The sequence below is a fragment of the Plectropomus leopardus genome, chromosome 5 (assembly GCF_026936395.1).
Source record: "Plectropomus leopardus strain MGB_pleo_1.0 chromosome 5, ASM2693639v1, whole genome shotgun sequence".
Taxonomy (NCBI): domain Eukaryota; kingdom Metazoa; phylum Chordata; class Actinopteri; order Perciformes; family Serranidae; genus Plectropomus; species Plectropomus leopardus.
In genome coordinates, this window is record NC_142180.1 from 1,998,320 (window position 1) to 2,018,833 (window position 20,514).

General features: G+C 41.0%; 2 protein-coding genes across 2 annotated transcripts in view; one reads left to right on the forward strand and one right to left on the reverse strand.

Moving 5' to 3' along the window:
• Nucleotides 1-1,935: 1,935 nt before the first annotated feature.
• On the reverse strand, nucleotides 1,936-9,824 carry rfc4 (replication factor C (activator 1) 4). Its single transcript, XM_042512935.2, has 11 exons — nucleotides 9,624-9,824; nucleotides 8,696-8,819; nucleotides 7,318-7,396; nucleotides 6,121-6,200; nucleotides 5,910-6,029; nucleotides 5,630-5,773; nucleotides 5,423-5,543; nucleotides 3,973-4,098; nucleotides 3,768-3,848; nucleotides 3,165-3,278; nucleotides 1,936-2,389 (listed from the first exon to the last, which is right to left on the reverse strand). The coding sequence occupies exons 2-11, from the start codon at nucleotides 8,809-8,811 to the stop codon at nucleotides 2,294-2,296; spliced, it is 1,077 nt and encodes a 358-aa protein (XP_042368869.1). The 5' UTR covers nucleotides 8,812-8,819; nucleotides 9,624-9,824; the 3' UTR covers nucleotides 1,936-2,293.
• Nucleotides 9,825-12,951: 3,127 nt separating this feature from the next.
• mcf2l2 (MCF.2 cell line derived transforming sequence-like 2) overlaps nucleotides 12,952-20,514 on the forward strand; it is a 204,101-nt gene continuing 196,538 nt past the window's right edge. Inside the window, exon 1 of the mRNA XM_042512814.2 lies at nucleotides 12,952-13,082. Coding sequence (XP_042368748.2) covers nucleotides 13,004-13,082 — 79 coding nt within the window. The 5' untranslated portion in view covers nucleotides 12,952-13,003. The remainder of the gene's footprint in view (nucleotides 13,083-20,514) is intronic.

The window sequence follows — 20,514 nt, forward strand, 5'->3', positions numbered from 1 at the left end:
CCATCTGAACCTACATGGCCCATGTGAAAAAGTAATTGCCCCCTGCACCTAATGACTGGTTGAACCACCCTTAGCAGCAACAACTGCAGTCAAGCGTTTACGATAACTGGCAATGAGTCTTTCACATCACTGTGGAGGAATTTTGGCCCACTCTTTTTTGCAGAATTGTTTTAAATCAGCCACATTGGAGGGTTTCCGAGCATGAACAGCCTTTTTAAGGTCAGGCCACAGCATCTCAATTGAGTTCAGGTCTGGACTTTGACTAGGCCACTCCAAAACCCTCATTTTGTTTTTTTAAGCCATTCAGAAGTGGACTTGCTGGTTTGCTTTGGATCATTGTCCTGCTGCAGAACCCAAGTGCGCTTCAGCTTGAGGTCACAAACTGTTGGCCGGACATTCTCCTTCAGGATTTGTTGACAGAGAGCAGAGTTCATGGTTCCTTCAATCACAGCAAGTCGTTCAGGTGCTGAAGCAGCAAAGCAGCCCCAAACCATCACACTACCACCACCATGTTTCACTGCTGGCATGATGTTCTTTTTATCAAATGCTGTGTTCATTTTATGCTGGATGTAACAGGATGCACTCTTTCCAAGAAGTTCAACTTTTGTTTCATCAGTCCACAGAATATTTTCCCAAAAGCTTTGGGGATCATCACGATGTTTTTTGTCAAAAGTGAGATGAGCCTTTATGTTCTTTTTTGTCAGCAGTGGCTTTCGCCTCGGAACTCTGCCATGCATGCCATTTTTTCCTAGTCTCTTTCATATGGTTGAGGCATGAACACTGACCTTGACTGAAGCAAGTGAGGCCTGCAGTTGTTTAGATGTTGTTCTGGGTTCCTTTGTGACCTCTTGGATCAGTCGTCGCTGTGCTCTTGGGGTAATTTTTGTAGGCCGTCCACTCCTGGGAAGGTTCACCACTGTACCGTGCTTTCTCCATTTGTGGATAATGGCTCTCACCGTGGTTCGCTGGAGTCCCAAAGATTTAGAAATGGCTTTGTAACCTTTTCCAGACTGAGACATGTCAATTACTTTTCTTCTGATCTGCTCCTGAATTTCTTTGGATCGCGGCATGATGTCTTGGGTTCAACATGGCCGACTTCACCCTGTCAGACATGTTCCATTTAAGTGATCTCTTGATTTGAAAGGTCTGGCAGCATTCAGACTGGGGTGTGGCTATGAAATTGAACTCAGCTTTCCAAAATAATATGATTAATCACAATTACCTCATCATTTAACATGGGGGGCAACTACTTTTTCACACAGGATCATGTAGGTTTGGATAGTATTTTTCTCTTAACAAATAAAATCATCACAGAAAAACTGCATTTTATGTTTACTTGGGTTATCTTTGTTTAATATTTAAATTGTTTGATGATCTGAAACAGTTGAGTGTGACATACATGAAAAAAAGTAAGAAATCAGGAAAGGGGCAAATACATTTTCACAGCACTGTATATTATGTCATGTCCCGTCAGTCTGACTCTGTCCAAGTCGATCAGTAAAACAACAAACCGGCCAGACATGGCTTATGTGGGCATCTGTACAGGTGTAGATATCTGCATGGTAATTCAGTCAAATATGTATACTGGCTTTAATCAGCGCGTATTGTTAGGATAAGTGATCTTTAAGCTGAGATTTAGCTAGTGACCACGATCTGATGCTTCTGTAACAATGACAGTGAATATTCACAAATGCTATTGAGTGAAAGCCTGAGTTAACCCACTGCACATGAGCTTTTTTGCATTTTCAGGTTTCTCTCCTGATGTGTCAGTGTGTTTTCTTCCTCCAAAAGGGGGCACAGCCTTAGCAATGACATGATGCTGGTCAGGTCTGAGTGTATCAGTGACGTTTTAACTGTCCCACAGTGCAGCATAAATATTAAATGAGAAAAAGAATTCATATTTTATGTGATGTTAGACAGGTTTGTTTTTTTATGAACATATTTTAAATAGCAGCAAAAACAGCTGATATTCAAAACTAATATACAAAGATGATTTATTCAAAAGTGTACAAAGATCTGTTAGATGAATGAAAGGGGATAAAGAGATGTGATGATTTAACAGTAACAGTTTGAAAGTATGTTCACATGGTTGTGCCTTCTTTTTAGAAGTGAGTGGAGGGAGACTGTTGGTACTGGAAGAAACTCCTCCACAGCTGTGGTCCCTCACTGTAAACCTCAATCATCTGGTAAAGTGAGCATCCCAAACTGCAGCTGTGGTCATAGTCAGCAGACTCTGAGTGAAGTGCTAATATCTCAGTTGGTCCTTTTGGAGGCAAAGCTGCTTTTTGGAGTTTCAGTTGTGCTGGGTGGCTTGCTGCATGATGACTGAACACAGACTCAACATCTGCAAGTACTCATTGGCTCCGTCTGACAGGCACTTACCCACCACCTGGAACAAAAACACAAACAGGCTCTGTAATGTGTCAGTCCATTTACTTCTTCATGACATCAGAAGCTGGGTTTACATGCACACTTTTTCTCAATCTGATTGAAATAATCTGATTTAAGATTACGGGTTTACTATTTAAATATGGGATGTCCTCTAATACAATATGGTGCGTCGAGGTGTGCCCAAAAGGGCCAGTTCCAACCGACAAGTGCACAGCCACCGCATCATGTAACCTAAAACGTGAAAAAAGTGTTTCCTTTGCAGTTTTGCAAAATATGGCTTTTTTGAAATCAACTGAAACACCACCTCATGCGAGCGTAGGACGTGTTTTGTGATTTTGTGAAATTGACGTGTTTTCAAAAGGCGTATTTTACATTTGCAATTTCAATTTGCGCAATTTGATTGTTATTGGAAACCCACCTATTGACCATGAGACACACAAACCTGACACTTTTCACGCATTCTCATGTCACAAGTGCATTTTCTTGCAGTAAAAAAAATTTACATTGCATAACTTCTGACACCAGCACAGCGCCCTCTCCTCTTGTGCACCAGTGTAGGAGTTACTATGGTTACCAGGCTGCTTGAGCCTTATCCCCACCCCAAGCAAAATTTATGCCATGTGCATGAACACAGCCAAAATTATCTAAGAATGAAAGAATGAAAAGCAAGTAAAATGCACGTCACAGTCCCTCAGGGTAATAAAAGAGTAATAGTCCTATTTTTCATCACTGCAGTTCCAACAGGACGACCAGCGCTACATCACATCACTTACCGCCATCTTCTCTGTGATGGCTGACTTCTGCTTGTCACTCAGGTCCTGTTCTATGATCGAGTCGTGAAGCTGACTCAGGATCTGTGAGGCCGCATAGCCTTCATCCACCATGTTCTGACAGAGGAGACATTGGACATGTGAGAATGTTACACACATGCAGTGAGGGAGAGCTGACACATGACACATTCACTGCATACATACAGGCTTCCAAGCTTAAGGCAAGTTAGATTCAAAAGTTTTTTAATGACACTAAGACCAATTTTCTAATAACCAAAATTAAACAAGGACAATTTCATTTCACCAAAATGTTTATTCTAACAAAACTTTTTTGTTCAGTGAAAAAGTTAGATTATCTATGTCAAATGTTGGAAAAATAACTCTTTTTAGAGTGGCGACCATGAAAGGCAATGAACATATTGTATTATCAAAAAGGTATCTATTTAGTTTAACAACACAAGTGCGAAATATTTGGCATTTCTGGCCTGTTTTGTACCTACAGTCTGGCTTGAATGGAAAACAACAAAAAAAAGCCTGTCACACAAAAGTACTGCAAAGGTAGGGCACCAACACAGGGACAGAGCGGTGGCGTGTCAGAACACCTACCCTGACTGCAATCTCTAGTCTCTCAAATGTCCCTGTGAAGCAGATCTGGAGCAAGTTTTCAATCCTCTTGTCAGGAATCACCTACAGTATGAAAGAGAGGGACATGACTGGCGAGGAAATTTCAAGTGTGCAGGACATTTTCAGTCCATTTAATGAGCCATCAGTTCCTTCAGTTTCCCTTATGACATGAAGAAGTTGGTCTCACCCCAGCTATCTCGATCACGGCGTGCTCTGTGATCTCTTTGTCGACGTTGAGGCGCGCAGCACTCTGCAGGAAGGTTATGGCTTTGCGCAGGTCTCCCTCAGACACCCTCACCAGTGCTGCTATACTCTAAGATGAGCAGAAACGGTCACACCATTATTACACACGCTGTACAGTGAAGGCAGTTCTTTGTCAGACCTGAAGTCCAAAAAGGGTCTTAAACTCTCACTAATTTGCATGAAGTTTGGGTTAGTTTAAATGGAAGTATATCTGATCTAAGTGTAAGTTTACAGCCCCTTCTACTAATGTGCACAGTTTTACACAGCAGTGTCATTATATTCATAATTGTATTCATATTACTATCCTTCTTCATCAATACAACTATTTGAATATGTGCTTTTAAAATGGAGCATTACTGTAAATGGGATTCAGTAGAAAAAGAAGGGCTAGGTAACGAAACCCTGTGGTAAACAGGCCCCAAGGCTAAATTATTAAAGACCGTAGTATTCATGAGCTCTAATGCTACCGGTTCTTTTATCTGTGCTTTTAAAAGTCTTAGTGTAATTTAATATAGCGCTTCAGTCTCTCCCCTGCTGTCTCTTCTACACACACAGACCACACAGCACACACAGGACGCGGAGTTAAGTCAGTGAACAGCAGAGCAGGGAGGCCACGAGGGAAACAAAGTGAAGATTACTTGGGTTGACAGACACAACCCTTCTCCAGTAAAAAAGTCAAGACTTTACAAAAACACGTGTTCAACAGTTAAAAACATGGAGAGTGACACTTCAATTTGAGTCTTTCATCCACCGCCGTTATGTTTACAATCACAGATCAGCTAATAGCTAAATGTTACAAACAAAATCCAACACTAGCTGTCTGCATGTAACTGTTTCGTTTGACTTATTAGGTCACAAATCTTAAAATTTGGCAAATATTAGTAAAATTTTAGCTGGTGGCTGAGGCAAATGGCCCCTCCTCCCTCTGCCGGCCGTAACATACCTGCAGGCAGTGGATCACCTCAGCAGCAGAGGGAGCAGCTCAGAGAACAGGAGGACTCATACTGACTCACGTCTGTATTCTTCGCTCTTTCTTACTTCATCACTTCTCTCAGTATTTTGATGTCAGGATTATGATTTCTTTTATTTACGTTTGGGATTTGTTTCCAGTGAGATATGAGGTTTAGATAGTGACTTTGCTGTGGTAAACATTTCTGCTGCTGCTCTAGAAGCCACATTTATAACATTAAAAACATTCATTTGTAATCATGTTGTGATTTCTCCAAAATATTATTAAAAAGCAATTATTTAGTTATAAAAAACAATCAATAACAGCACTGTTAAGCACTGAAGCAATGGAGAGTATTGATAGGAGTAGAAGTATGGGTAAAATCCAAACAATACCCATTCCTAATGAAAAAGCAAGGCAATGCATCATAATCTTTCTCTTTTACCTCTTTGGTGTACTTGAGGTTCTCCTTGTCACAGATCTCCAGCAGGCGCTCCTCTTGGATCTGATTGGCTAAAGGTTTAAAGCGAAATTTGGAACATCTGGAGGTCAAAGGCTCAATAATCCTGGAAGACACACGGACACACAGCAGGTTCAGGATCTGTCACATGCAGAGTGTGGGTGCGTGGATGTTTGTGAAGAGTCAGCTGACCTGCTGATGTAGTTACAGATGAGGCAGAAGCGGGTAGTGCGGGACTCCTTCTCCATGGTCCGCCTCAGAGCGGCCTGGGCTGGTGCCGTCATGGAGTCCGCCTCGTCCAGGATGATGATCTTAAACGGAGGACACGGCTTCCCACTACAAACACAGAAAAGCACAGCTGCTCAAAGTCTCAGCAGGAGTTTAGAATCTACTGAGGAGGATACATCTGAAAACATTCATCCCAACACATTGAGGGAAGTTCACACAGAGTATGCAATCAATTCTGACTCACTCTGGGCGAGTCCCAGCCACGGTGAGCTGGGCAAAGTTTTTGACCTTCTCTCTGACGACCTGGATACCGCGTTCATCAGAGGCGTTGAGCTCCAGCACTCTCTGTCTGTACAGCTCTGGACTGGAGGACACACAACACGTGTTTGATCAAATGACAGGACTTTCTGGAGGTGCAAATATCTGCCTCTTGCACACGATACCAGTTCACTCACCCATAAAGTTCTCTTGCAGCAGCTAAGATGGTGGAGGTCTTTCCTGTTCCAGGAGGGCCATAAAAGAGCAGGTTGGGAAGCTGCAATAAGACAAAACCAGGAGTGAGACGTTGCTTTCCTGGCTTTGGAGGATGACACAGAAAAGCCTCATTCCCACTGCACAACAAAAAACCTGCTTACACCCGATAACATCTGGCTTTTTGATGCAATGGGAATGCGTATGATTGCCATTCACACCTGAAAATATTCCAAATTAAACTATATATTTGTTAGCTATTTTTAAAGACTTTGGCTCTGTGTGCAAGCTGTTGAGGATCCAGGCTGGCTGGGATGTTGTTCTCGATGTGCGGCTGAAGCAGTGTCTTGAAGCAGTGTCACCATCAGAATGATGCTGTCTTAAAACATTCAAGAACACTCTTCTGTGACAGTAGCAGGTTAAAAATGTAAGTGATGACATTAACTAGCTGCTAGACATTTTTGGGACGCAGTTGGGGATATTATCAGGCCCAGCAGCTTTCCTTATTATCACTCTCATCACGGTGTTTCTAACATCTGGCAGTGGTGGAGCGCAGATGACAGCTGACTCTTAAAAGGCTGTTGTTTAGACAAGAACCGCCATTCAAAAAATGGACTATTATAAAAAAAATCTGCATATATAAAAACATTGTAAAAATGGTCCTCATGTGCACAGATCTACAACAACTGAAAACACTGTAGTATGCATATCAGACCAATAGTTGGTGGTGTAACATTGTAATGACACACCATAGAAGAAGACCACACGGATGCGCATCGCCAGTTTACACGGCAACAGAGGGGGTGGCGTTTTCAAAAGGTTACACTCTGGAAAGTTTAATGTTTCATGAAAGAAACGTTGACATGTAAACAGCCCCTCAGTTGAGGAGATCGAAGTGGGCTTAAAATGTGTTAAGATAATGTGGCATCGTAATGCTAGTGCTTTGTAGCCTGTGATATTCCCGATGGCCCGCCACATTTCTTTGGTGCTGTTGAGGTCCAGACTATCCCGATGCCTCCTTGATGCAAGCTGTCAGTCCTTAGTGTGTGCTTCTTTTTCGAAAGGCAAGGTGACACCGTCCTTATCCATTCTTATCATTTACACACTGGACTGGTGTAAAATCAACCCATCACACAACACAGTGGCCATCATCAAGGCCGTCATAATATACTAATACTTACATCTGCTCCTTCCAGAGACTTCTTCAGCACAGCTACCACCTCCTCCTGAAAGGCCACCTCATCAACACACTTTGGCCTGCTGGGATATGCAAAGATAAAGCCTGTTAGTATGTACTTAGCATGTTGGCTCTCTATTCAATTATTCACATTCATATAGCTCTGCAAGCCTTCATCACCAGCACATATTATATGCACTCACTAACAACTTCATTAGGTACATCTCTCAAGTACTGCAATCCAATACACCGTTCCTGCCATAACATCCATCTTTAGAAAGATGTTTTTGGTGACGTTGTGTAAAATTGTGTAAATTCCACTATGTTTATTACTGAGGTCATAGCTGAGGATGTATTACTGGACGACATTATATGAGATGTGTTTCTATGGTGTCCCTCCCATTTGCATACAGGGACTGGGCTGATTGTTAGAAATACCAAACTATAACCCAAAGCAGCACCACTCCTCACTAACTATGATCTCAATGCTACACCATTTGAGTAACCAGTATATGCAGTTTCAACAAAACTGCAAATTACAGGAATCATGAAAGTAATTTAAATGGCAGAGCAACTGAGTTGGATAGCGGTGTTTCCTCTACTACTGAATGATGAGAAATGATGAATTTAATTCATTCGTTTTCTAATGACAAATGAAAATATAGATATAAGAGAGTAGCCTTTCTATTTAAGGTTGAAACAGTGTCCCTTAGTCATGTATAGTTCATGTATTGTATTTCAGAATGTTGCAGTGTTATTGCCGTGTAAAAAGTTGTTTATTAGAGCGCACCATTTGACTGGCCACCGATCACTATGGGCTGACATTGGCTGCAATATTTTGATTGATGATCTCTATAAAGGCTGATCATTGTAGCCATCAGATTATGCAAAACACATGAGATGATTTCTAATTTCACAAAATATTGTCTGACTGGTTGGCGAAAGGAGTGTGTTTGTCAGAGACAGAGAAAGAGAGAGAGAGAGAAAGAGAAAATGTATGTGTCATAATAGTGTAGGTCAGACGCTGCAGCGTGTCCGAGTTTGTGTGCAAAATCCTATTTTGATGCAAAGAAGCAAAATGACAAGTGGCTCCAGCTGCTCTATTTTTCCATATTTCAATGCGATATACAGCACGTTATCAGAGTATGCATGGTTGCATGTAAACGGGAGAATTAGTAAAGTATTACTTTCCATGAACCATGTAAACAGCTTGAAAGGAAAATTGTCTTTTTCGTAATTCATAAACATACTCAGAAATTAAAAAATTGTTAATCATAGTTAGTTTGCTATTTATGATTCTTCTGTAACAAGTACTTGTAAATTGGGTGGATTCAGGCCACAGAAGCAGTGCAGTACCATCCATCTCTGCAGTTTACACTTACTATTTTTCTACCCAGGGAATAGCCTTGGCCTTCTTCTCTGAGCTAGGTCCTGCTGCTGCCTTGTCTTTCTGAGGTCTCGTACTCTGAACAGTCGCTCCTTTCAAGAAGGCCTGCATGACTCCTCCTGAGTTTGATGACAGCAGCAGAAACAACATGCAGATGCACAAAAAGAGACACACACATCAGAGAAATATGTTGTATCACAAAGCTTCTCTTGGATAAAAGATACACTACATCTCTAAAATCTGATGGATGATGATTACTTAGAATGGTCAGCCTCAGCCCACTGTATCACCAGGGACTAAACTATACCCAGAATGCTCTCATAAGCCTCATGTGCAATTATTGCAGACTTCTGGGACTTGTTTTTGAACTTTTAGTATACATGAGGTGCCAGAGTGAAAAGAACAACATGAAAACAGAGCTTGCTTATCAAAAAAAAAATGCCAGTGGAGGATCCCCCAAAGCCGCCGACAAAAGTCCGAGCTAAGACCCTAATGTCCTAAAATCCTATAAATATCCTGAAATGTTATGAATGTCCTAAAATCAGTCATTTCGCCCCTATTTATGTGGTTGATACCGAGGTAACGGTCTTAGGTCACTTGCTCTGAAATGTGTATCCATGTCAGTTGTTAAAAGAATGAAAATCAAAATTAATAGTTTGTCAACCAAGTTTGGCAGTCCTAACATAAGCCCTTCACACAGAGGACGAATGCTGAAACGTCATTATGTGGCCGGCCGTGATCGTTTATCGTTAAAATTAAAATCATTTACATGTATACAACTTGAATTGTCACAACAGAATAAAGTGGAGCGAACATTAGCCATAATGGTAGCGAAGGCATAAGTGCACGTTAGCTTGCTACGGTAGTTTCAGTATTGGCATTCTGTTAGCTGTTGATTCTGCAGATGAACACATCGCACTTACTGTATTTATTAACAGCTGTTCACACCAACTCTGACCGCAGTATCCACAAGCCGGAGTTTCTGCGTACCACGGCCTAACAATGATATTGATTGTGATAAATGCCTGCCTCCGCCTTGTGCAGAGTACGGTTGTCGACATGTATAGCAGTGGAGCCTTCCCGCTCGCGATTCTTCTTTCCTCTGATGGTGAAGATAAGACCCACCCTCCTCTGCCTCGCTCTGCCTCTGATTGGCTTACCCTGATATCCAACGACGAAGGCGACGACTGCTAACCAATCAGAGAGAGAACAAAGCAGGTCATGCCTCCGTGAAAAAACCGCTTCCCGCTCAGCGACAATAACTTCCGCCGACGACACGTGATGACTTTCAATCAGATGCTGCGGATGCTGAGTTGTTCCCGCCCCCTCCTTTACACACTTACGTCTTATAATACATCCGCGATTTACGTCCATGCTCCTCCCATCCTTTCTTTGCGTTTTGCGCCTCTCTTGTTCCCACCTCCTCTCATCTCCTCTCATTTTATCTCCTCTCTGCCCTATAATCCCACCATCCCGTTTGGTCTGTGTTATATTACAAATCGTTGGATTGTATATTGATAGTTTTTTCCCCCACCTGATATTCATTATTCATTATTAATTAGGAATTTACAAAAAGCAAATTCACTACTACCAGAGTCAAAAATATTACACATATGAGCACAGTTACTCATTTAACCCTTTGAAACTTGGATCAGCATCAGTTTTATATACTGTGTTCACACACCTTTCACAAGCAATTACAGATTTTAAAAATGAGCACATTGGTGTGATTTTATTTTTTAAAACAAGGCAATTAAACACTTGGCATAAAATGTCCTGCAAATTGCACGAAATATTTAAAATGTGACAACAAATTATTTAAAAAATGAAAAAAACCAACATTTTGTTTCTAAAACAAAAAACAAAAAAACCCTAGAGAATTACTAGAAAATTATCCAAAAGTGGGGGTACATTTCCAGAAATTATATTTACAATTATTATAATTACATATTTAGAATAAGGTTAGGTTACAGAAAAATGTATAGCCCATTTATTATTATATTTTTACTGATATTTAATTCGGGGCTTTTCTCACTAAGTTGTTCATTGCCTCCTTCCCATGTTTTTAAAAGAAATCAAGCCAGGTTGCATAGGTTTCAAAGGGTTAATAGATGAACCAACATACTGCATACACTGGCAAGATGATACCATGCTCTGTGTGCCTGCTGCCGTGCCATTGATGCTGCATGTCTGTTGTTTGAAAGCCTTGAGCAGGGCATGTAATTGGCTGGCAGAGTGAAGATAAGTGAGAGGCAGGGTAAGGCTGAGTGCAGATGTCTCTGCTTAATGGTCGTCTCCCAGACAATCTCCACAGTCCCAGTAGACCGAGGCTCATGGAGGGATGCTAATGCCCCTGCCTGGCAATGTTGGCTTCAATCAAAATGTGGAGCAGGATCATCAGAGTGGCCTCGCACTGAATGAACCCAGGCAAGCGAAACATGAATGACAAATGATGGGTGGAAGCTATTGATTTGTTTTGTTTGAGCCATGGTGAGATAATAATGGTGAGATGCTTAGCAGGATATTGTCTTTTAACCCTTTGAAGGCACAGCAAATTGGCCTGATTTTCCTCAAAAACATGGCAAGAAAGCAATGAGCAAATGGACAAGAAATGGCCCAAAGCAAGAAATTAGTGAAAAGTTACATGAAAATAACCTGCAAAGAGGCAAAAAAGCAAGAGAGTAGTGATAAGTTACAAGAAATTACCGGAAAATGAACAAAAAAAAAGAAAGAATGAAATTAGTAAAAAGATATAAGAAAATTATCTGTAAAAAAAAAGAAAAGAAAAAAACAAAAACAAAAGAAAATGAGGTTTTAGAAAGTGCTAAAAATACATAAACAGATATTTCTGTTGCATTATTTTAAATATATACATTTTTAAGAATTATAAATAAAGTTTTCTGGAGATTTTCTCTATCTTTTGATAATATGTAATAATATTTTGAGGTCATTTGTTGTCACCTTTTACAGATTTTTTAAGCAATTTGCAGTTCATTTCTTTACAAGTTGCTCACTATGATTTTGCTTTGTTTTTGAGAGAAATCAAACCAGTTTTCTCAGGTGTCAGAGGTTTACTTGCTTGTGAAAGTCATTTGAACCGGCACAAGAAGACTGATGTCGATCCAGGGTTCAAAGGGTTAAAAGACTCAAAAAAGACTCTTGTTTTCTGTTGTTGTCTGTGTTATTTCTGAACCACAAATTTAATAAAAATCAGGGGATATTTCAGTTATACAGATCAATCAGTGTTCCATCAGCTCCAGTCCATGCGCTTCCAGGCGCCAGGATTTCTCTCCTGGACCTATTAACCCCATACATCCCCCTCCCCCTGCTGTGTGTGTGTGTGTGTGCCCCTCCACCCTGCAGGCAGGTATTGCAGCTCTCTGATTCGTTTTCTGTCTTTGTGACTCAGCTTCTTTATTAGAGCAAACAGAACATGATCAAAGCAGCAGCAGCACATCTTTCCATCCCGGAACCTGAGCAGAGTCTCTGAGAGCAGAGTCGACTCAGTGTTTTCTTCTTTTCCTGAGGAGCATCCTTTCATTTTTCTAGATGTGGCATGTCGTAAACATTTTTTGGGGAGTGTAATTTTCCCTTTCTGTCCTATGAGGATTATTGTTTTTTTTTTTTTTTTTCCTGTGGGGCGTCTTCTTACTTTCTGGATATGTTTGCAGCATCATGAAAAGGACATCCTGTTTTACTGTTGAATTATTAGTTTTGCTCTGAGTGGCAGTTTTGTCCACTGTCTTGCAAATTAACAGACAAACTGTCTCTTTTCTTTCCTGATTTTCTGGATGCTTTTGCACTGATTGTCTAGTTTTCTCTTTTGTTCACTGAATGACTGACTGGCTGTGGTGTTTATTGTCTGGCTGACAAATTAGCTGGCTATTTGGTTCATTAGTCACAGGCTGACTGTTTACATTATGAACTGACTGACTGACTCGCTGTTTATTCTCTGACTGGCTGTCTTTCACCTGAGCCTGCATCCAAGATGATTATTGTATATGTAGGTTTACTATTTTGCTGACCTGCTGGGAGTGGCATCATCACTGTCACACCCAGGCTTTGTGGTTAGGATGAGGTGTGATCAAGGAGAGGAAAGGCTCCACAGAAGAAAAACTCAAAAGAGCTAAGAACAAGAAACAGCAGAGAGAAAAGAAGAACAAGAAACCTAACAGGAAAAAAATTGAATTAGGGAGCAAAAAGGAAGAGAGAGAGGGTGACGAGAGGAGGCGTGGCAGCAGAGAGAGAGAGAGAGAGGCGAGGGAGAGAAGGGGAGGAGAGTGGATGCGACCCACACCCTGAGATGCTGTGCTGGCTGAGAGAAGACGAGATGTCGGTCCAGGAGCTGCTACAGAGGGTGCAGTGTGTCATCACTCATGTCGGTAAGTCCTCACATTTCTCTCATTTTCTCCTCATCTTCTTCTCCCTATTTCACTCTTTCAGATGGCTGGAATAAGAATAGGTTTTGTCAGTGATTTGGAAAATGGACGTGAAAGCTGGTTTCTCCTGGAGTATCCCCCTGTTGTTAGGCTTAGTGTACGGTGGAGGATGTGTTACAAGGTTGTATCTTTTTCTGGAAATCATTAAATTGGTAGTTGGAAGCAGAACAGATGAAAGCCAGACAGGGAACCTCCATCCTCTCATCAGTACTGCTGAGTGGAGAGGGATGCAGAGGGATGCTGTGCACATGGGCAGAGGAGAAAGTGTGTCATTGGGCTACAACAGGGGAGTCATTGGTGTTGCTTTTTGTCTGGTTATGAGCATTTTCAAATATCCACTGTGTCATTTCACTGTGTTCAGTCGTTCAGGGGAATATCTGCTTTGCAGCTTACATTCAATGAGAATGAGATTTGTCAAGACAGGGATCCGATTTTCTGATATTTACTACAGCCAACACCCAGGACATTCAGGCTGATGGGAATTTTCTCTCAAATTACGTGTTAACACTTATGATGGTGAATGATTACACTCTTAGAAATAAAGGTGCTTACTAGTACCATACAGGGTTCTTAAGCTTGTTCCCATAGGTGAACCTCTTTTTGGTTCCTTCTAGAACCTTTTATTAAGGTTCCAACCAGAACCCTTTCAGCGGGATCTACCCAGAACCCAACATGAAGGATAATAACTAGAACTATCTGTGAAAGGTGCCAACCAAAACCCCCTGAGAGAGGTTGGGTGTAGATTGCTAACGAGAACCCACCTACCAAGTGCATTTTAATTCTAAGGGCGTCATCTATAATCCACCCAGGTGGCTCTACCAAGAACCCTTTTATGTTGCAAGGTTTTCATTAAGAAGCCACACAGGTGGTTCTACCAAGAACGCCTTTATATTCCAATTTTTCATTTTTTAAAATTTTTATCTTGAACCCACAGGGGGTTCTTGCAAGAAACTGTTCATATTCCAAAGATTTAATCTAGAAACCACCCAGGGGGGGCTTGATCATTACCCGAAGGTTTCTTCTCCACTAACCCAGGTTTTAGTTCTTAATGGAACTAATGGAAGCAAACGGTTCTGGGTAGAACCTCAGACCTTCATGATGAACCTTTTTGGCACCTTTTTGGCAATACTGTTACTGCATTGTTTTATTTACAAGTTCTGCCAGATCAATATTTAATGCATTTACAATCTTACATTACTACTAGCCAGTAACCACTTTCACGTTTAAATCCTATATCCCTGTTTCTCTACCTTTCTATTTCTTGTGGCCCCCTCCTTCCATCTCATTTTATTTTTCCTCGTCACTTCTCTTCTTTTCTCTCTTGCTCATTTTTTCATCCCCTCTGCATCTGCACCATTCCCTACATCCGTCCCTTCTGTCCTTGCTCTCTGCCTCCCTCTCTCTCCTATGTCCTCGTCTCCCTCCATCCTTTTCCTCCTCCTCCTTTAGTATTGTGCATCCGGGTCTGTTTCCTGGTTGGGAAGTAGGTTAATGTGCCACGCTGGAGACTATCACACAGCATCCTCCATCACTGCACTTCTTGCATGGCAGAACTCAGGCAGAGAGGGGTAGGAGGATGGAGGAGGGCCTTTGCAGAGCGTTACTATGGAAACTGAGCTAGCTTTTGCCGAGCAAGGAACTCTGAATTGATTTACTAGTGATTTACTATTAACAAGAACTACATACTTTACACACACACACACACACACACACACACACACACACACACACACACACACACACACATACAAAACAATTCACAGTGTCTACATAATTCAGATAACTGACATAATATTCTCACCATCAGGTTCATTTTCTTCCCTTTTTACTAATATTTTTGCACAGTTACACACAGTATGTCACTCTGCATTTCATCATGCAATAATTGTGTGTGTGTGTGTGTGACACTTAAACACCCTTGAACCTTGAATGTAGTTGTGTTGTTCATGTCATATGATCTCCATCAGCAGATCTAGTTTGCTCAGCTGCAGTGGCGTGTCCAGATGTTTTTTTACTAGAGTGGCCCAAGTGGCCTCTGACGTATGCAGGTGTGGCATGTAGTGCGAGCGCTGCTGCGGGCACACATGTTGACATAGCTTTAATTTACCATTTTAGTCTCCATTATCCATGCCTACTTTATTAACATTGCAGTGTCTTACATTCATATTTATAGTTTAATTTTAAAGATAAATAGACTACCAATCACAACACAACAGAATTACCCCACACAAATTCAAACTAAAGCTTACACACTTGAAATTATTCCTTCAAAAGTAAATAGTATGATAAAAAGTATAAAGTGCCAGCAACATTCAAGTACCAGAAAATACAAAAATAAAAAATCCCGTGAGAGCAAACTTTTTAACAGTTGTATCAATTTATTTGTTTGTAAAATTAGTCAGGTTAGACATTACTCTGGCACATTACTGCCTCTCAGGTTTAAGACTGAATTGCACTGCTAAATGAAATTCAGTTTACTTGTCAACATTTCAAACTGACTGGGCAGATAGCCAGTCATAATGGGGTGGCAGCTGGGGTGGCCAATCAGATTTCAAGGGTGGCCCATGCCACCCCAAGCCACTCCCTTGACACGCCCCTGCTCAGCTGTCATGACAAATGCAGTTGTGTACCTCTCTCTTTGTGCATAAAACAGGAAATCAAATTGTTTGTTTTAATGCATTAAAAATGTTGATTTCGAAAGGCTGAACGCCATCAAATATGGACTGAAGCAGAATCTTTGTTATATAAACACATTTTATGAATTTTAGATATGATCACATCTGTTTTTTTCAGTTAATTTTGACTTTTGGACTTTACAACAGTTATTGGAAAGTTACTGGAAACAAACAGTTGCCACAAACAGCCGCCACAGGAATCCAAATAGTATAACATATACAATATTTGGGACTGTTCATCATTTATGAAAGGCTAGGGTATGGTGGAAAATGGGGGATGCATTTACATTTTTTAATCTTAGGGGAGAGACATTCAACTTTAAATGGTTGTATTTTGTATTTATATGAAATACCCTCAGAAATATAAGTGGCTCTGCGTTGGATTACAATATAAAAGAAAAACAGAACTCAGCCATGCCCATATTCTGATAAATAAAGCACAGTCCCTTGGTGTAGAATTATCTCTATCTGCAACTGTGCAGAAATACCAGGTTAAAACAGAATGTATTATGGCCTGAAAGTCAAGTCAAGCCCATTATCACAAAACATGGTTTGCCTCAGAGGGCTTTACAGTGTACAACATCCCTTTGCCCTTAGACCCTCACATCACCCAAGGAAAAACTCCCGAAAAAGAACCCCTGTAAAGGTGGGAAAGAAAAAGGGAGAAACCTCAGGAAGAGGGGTAGAGGATGATGAGGGATCCCTCTTCCAAGACAGGCGTGCAATAGATGTCGTAAATAACAAATGAAATACAATCATGGCAAAAAGGATAGAGAAAGAGAGAAGGGGGAGAGAGGGGGAGAGAGGCACAGCAATAATGGAAACAGACGCATGTCATATTACAGTAACGATAGGTGTGAAATTATTAAATGATGTTGAGGGTGATGATAAGAGTCTCATGCATATGTTGATAGGGAGGTGTCCAAAGGCAAGATCACGGCATCGACGCAACCAGGACCATACCACGATCAGGGCGAACGGGGGGCACAGAATCAGTACAGCCACAGCACGAGCACAACCAAAGGCAGGTTCACAGCATCAGCACAGCTATCACCACGGTCAGGCACAGTCAAGGTTACGGCCAGGATCCAGGAAAACTAGGAAACAAGGGAGCAGGAATGCTCCGGAGAGGCAACAGGATTAGCGTAGTGCAGTTCAACAGACCCAGGCTCCGTATCGCGAGCCCCAGGTAGTGAGAGTACCACATGGCTATCACAGATGCAAGGCTAAGTAAACTACTGAGGCTAAGCTAAGCTTGCAAACAGCTGTCACAGATATAAGGCTAAGCTTAGCAGTAAGGGTCATGCAGTAAACAGACATGCATGATTTTCAGATGGCGGGATTAAGAGAAGGAAAAGGAGAACGTATCATAGGAAGTCCCCCGGCAGATGAAACCTATGTCAACCTGACTATGGGCTGTTCCAGACAACCTGAGCCAGCCCTAATTATAAGCTTTATCAAAGAGGAAGGTCTTAAGTCTACCCTTAAAAGTGGAAACATGGTAACATGGAGCGTGGTAGCTGAAGGCTCTGGTTCCTATCCTACTTTTGGAAACTTTGAGAACCACAAGTAACCCTGCATTTTCAGAGCGCAGTGATCTTGAGGGTTGGTAAGGAACTATGAGCTGTGACAGATAGGATGGAGCCTGACCATTTAGAGCTTTGTAAGTAAGGAGGAGGATTTTAAATTCAGTCCTGGATTTCACAGGGAGCCAGTGCAGAGAAGCTAAAACAGGAGAAATATGATCCCTTTTCTTGCTTCCCGTTAAAACACGAGCAGCAGCGTTCTGCACCAGTTGGAGAGACCTAAGAGATTTGTTGGGGCAACCAAATAATAGGGAGTTACAGTAATCCAGCCTAGAGGTGACAAATGCATGTACTAATTTTTCAGTATCTGTTTGGGAGAGGATATGTCTAATTTTTGCGATGTTGCGCAAGTGAAAGAGAGCAGTCCTTGAAGTTTGTTTTATATGGGAGGCAAAAGATAAAACTTGATCAAATAAAACTCTGAGGTTCCTTACAGATGTGCTAGAGGCCAAGGTAACGCCATCTAGAGAAATTACATTGTTGGTTTTGTCTGAAGTCGACATAAGGACAATATGGCTCATCCAGGCTTTTACATCCTTAAGACATGTCCAACAACCAACCATATGCCTCAGTATGCCTCATTGCTGTTAAAACATTCACATATAAAAAGAAAGAAAAGAAAGGTTATTTGATTAATTTATTTATTTGTGGGCAATGTTGGACAAAGTTTATCTCCTAGATGTTCTCCTGTAATTATACATTATTTCACCCTCCTGCACCCCATCCACTATTAATCAGAATGAACATTTTTATGCTCTGACCGCAGGGCAGCGGATGTAAATTCAATTCGCACATGTGCAGTGGTGTAGTGTATGCAAGGGTATATGGTGTATATTCTCCTTTTTTTCTGGATGTTTACAGTGTACTTCAACAAGAAAGCTGCTGGAATATATAGGGGACCCACTTCCTCCTCAGTAACTTGTCCCTAATTGTACACCCACCTCATTAGCTACTACTACACAACTGTGTGTGTGTGTGTGTGTGTGTGTGTGTGTTACTGATCCCAGTTCTGATGTCTACCATCTACAACTTTTTAAAATGGAAACACAAAAAATCTGTACCAATCTGAACTGAACTGAACTGGAATGCTTAGTGGAAACAGAGCTTTTGTTTTACAGTAGATATTTGTAGTTAGCTCACTGAGAGGATAAAACCTTTTACTTATGCTGCATTTGGCAGACCTTTTAATGCCCATTCTGCATAGTGTTACCACTCTCAAACCAGTTTATCTCCTACATGGACAGTCTGGATATTGATAGAATCGTGAGTGCAGGCAGTTTAAACATAATTTCCTGAATATGTTCAAGAGCATGCGAAGACTAAGACCTTTGCATTTACTTCATCCTGCACATTGCCATTGTTGCAGGTCCACATTGTGTGCTTTCTCTCTGTTCTTACCTGTTTGGATTTTTCGCTGCTTCCCAACAAGACAGTGTTGTTTACTCACCAGCAGGGAGCTCACTCATCCCAAGCTGACCCCCGCTGCTGTTTGCAGGACCACAGCTTAATGCACTACTTAGAATACATCACATAACCATGTTCTGTAAATCTTTACCGAACTCTATAGCTGACCATACATTTGCATTCTCACAGAATATAAATAAAATAAAATACAAAGGATCTTGATCATGTTGGCCCATCGTTATGGTCATGTGGAAGAGACAGAGGAGGAGGAGACGGAGGAGCAAATGGCTTAAATGATGGGAAAAAAATGATCTAAGTTGACCTCAGCTCTGCTCACAGTGTATTCAATTACTGGAGACTGGTCATGGGAAGCTCTCTCTGTGTTGTATACCTGTTACATCCCATAGTGTCCTGATGCTCCTATTCTAACCATATTATTTAGCTAATTATCAGCTGTTGACAGTTTTGGTCATCTTTGGCCTCCTGATTTAATAGACTGCCTGGTAACTTACAGGGTTATTTGTCAAGAAATCAGTTCCATGCAGCATGTTTTCCTGTTATTATTCAGAAAAGAGATATATAGAGATATATAGAGAGTGTGTGTGTGAATTAGTCAGTTTAAGGTTTTTCAAAGCACATATTTTAGATATGTTAGCTGTGTCCTTACAGTGCAAACATGAGGTTGATATCAATCTTCTTATGTCACTCTCAGAAAGAAAGTTTATTTCCCAAACTGTTGCACTGAGGATTTTTTTTTATTCCCAATGAGAAATCGTGGAGGTAAAGCAGCCAAATCACAAGAGATTCAAGCACTTGTGACGGTAGAAAAGAAGCAAAAGCTATCTACTTTAAAATGGAATAATGTCTGAGAATGTGAAAAAGACTAAATAGGCTATCAGTGCTGTTAGAGTCATTTCTAGCAAGCCCTCACAGTTTTCCATTTTTGGGGGCTCATTTGAATGCATTACTTGACCTGGCCCCTCGGGGTCCCCTAATTAAAGCCAGGTATGCAGGATTAATCAAACAGAGAATATGCCAAGAGAATCCAGTCTTCAACTGCCGTGTGTTTCATTAAATCTCAGTATTATTGTTTAATAAATCTGTGTATCAGTCCATTGTTTTTTTTTTTTTGAGGGAAGTTTGTCTGGGTTTTCTTTTTCTTTGTTTGAACGCGAAAGTCAAACAAATCTGGAACAACTTAATATATAAATGTAATTAATATATAAATTTTAATTTAGTGGTTTGTCCTTTACATAAGCACTACAAGTAGCCTGCACAGTAAGCTCCCTTTTCTTCTTCGTTATGTTTTTTTTGGGGGGGGCTCTGTAAAGTGTAGTGTGAGACTTTAGGCCTTGCTTGTTGTGTACTCAGGTCAGCTGTTAGAATATGTAGATGTTTCTTTGGTGGCTATTTCAATGACTTCATGACTTACTGTTAAAAAAAGCAGTCAGTTAGCAGCTGCGCAGTCTCTGAACCCATCGTCTATCGTGTGATGATGATGAAGGCTCTGGTGTTGTCAGTGGATATCGGGACTAGGATTTCCTCTGTCATGCACCACTCATTGTGACAGCTCCACCCAACATTTTGGCTCATCTTTAGCTTATAAACAGGGTAACACTTTACAGTAAGGCACACAAAAAATTGTAGTTACTGAGGAACTAATGAGGAACTAATCATTAGTTAATGGTCAGTTTTTGAGTAACTCCCAAT

Excerpts from the sequence above, each read along its gene's own strand:
- rfc4 (XM_042512935.2), bottom strand. The coding sequence starts at position 8,811 with ATGCAGGCCTTCTTGAAAGGAGCGACTGTTCAGAGTACGAGACCTCAG. Across the intron at positions 5,544-5,629 it reads ATCTGTAACTACATCAGCAG|GATTATTGAGCCTTTGACCT; the intron begins GTCAGCTGACTC and ends TGTGTCTTCCAG. Across the intron at positions 2,390-3,164 it reads CCATCACAGAGAAGATGGCG|GTGGTGGGTAAGTGCCTGTC; the intron begins GTAAGTGATGTG and ends TTTTTGTTCCAG.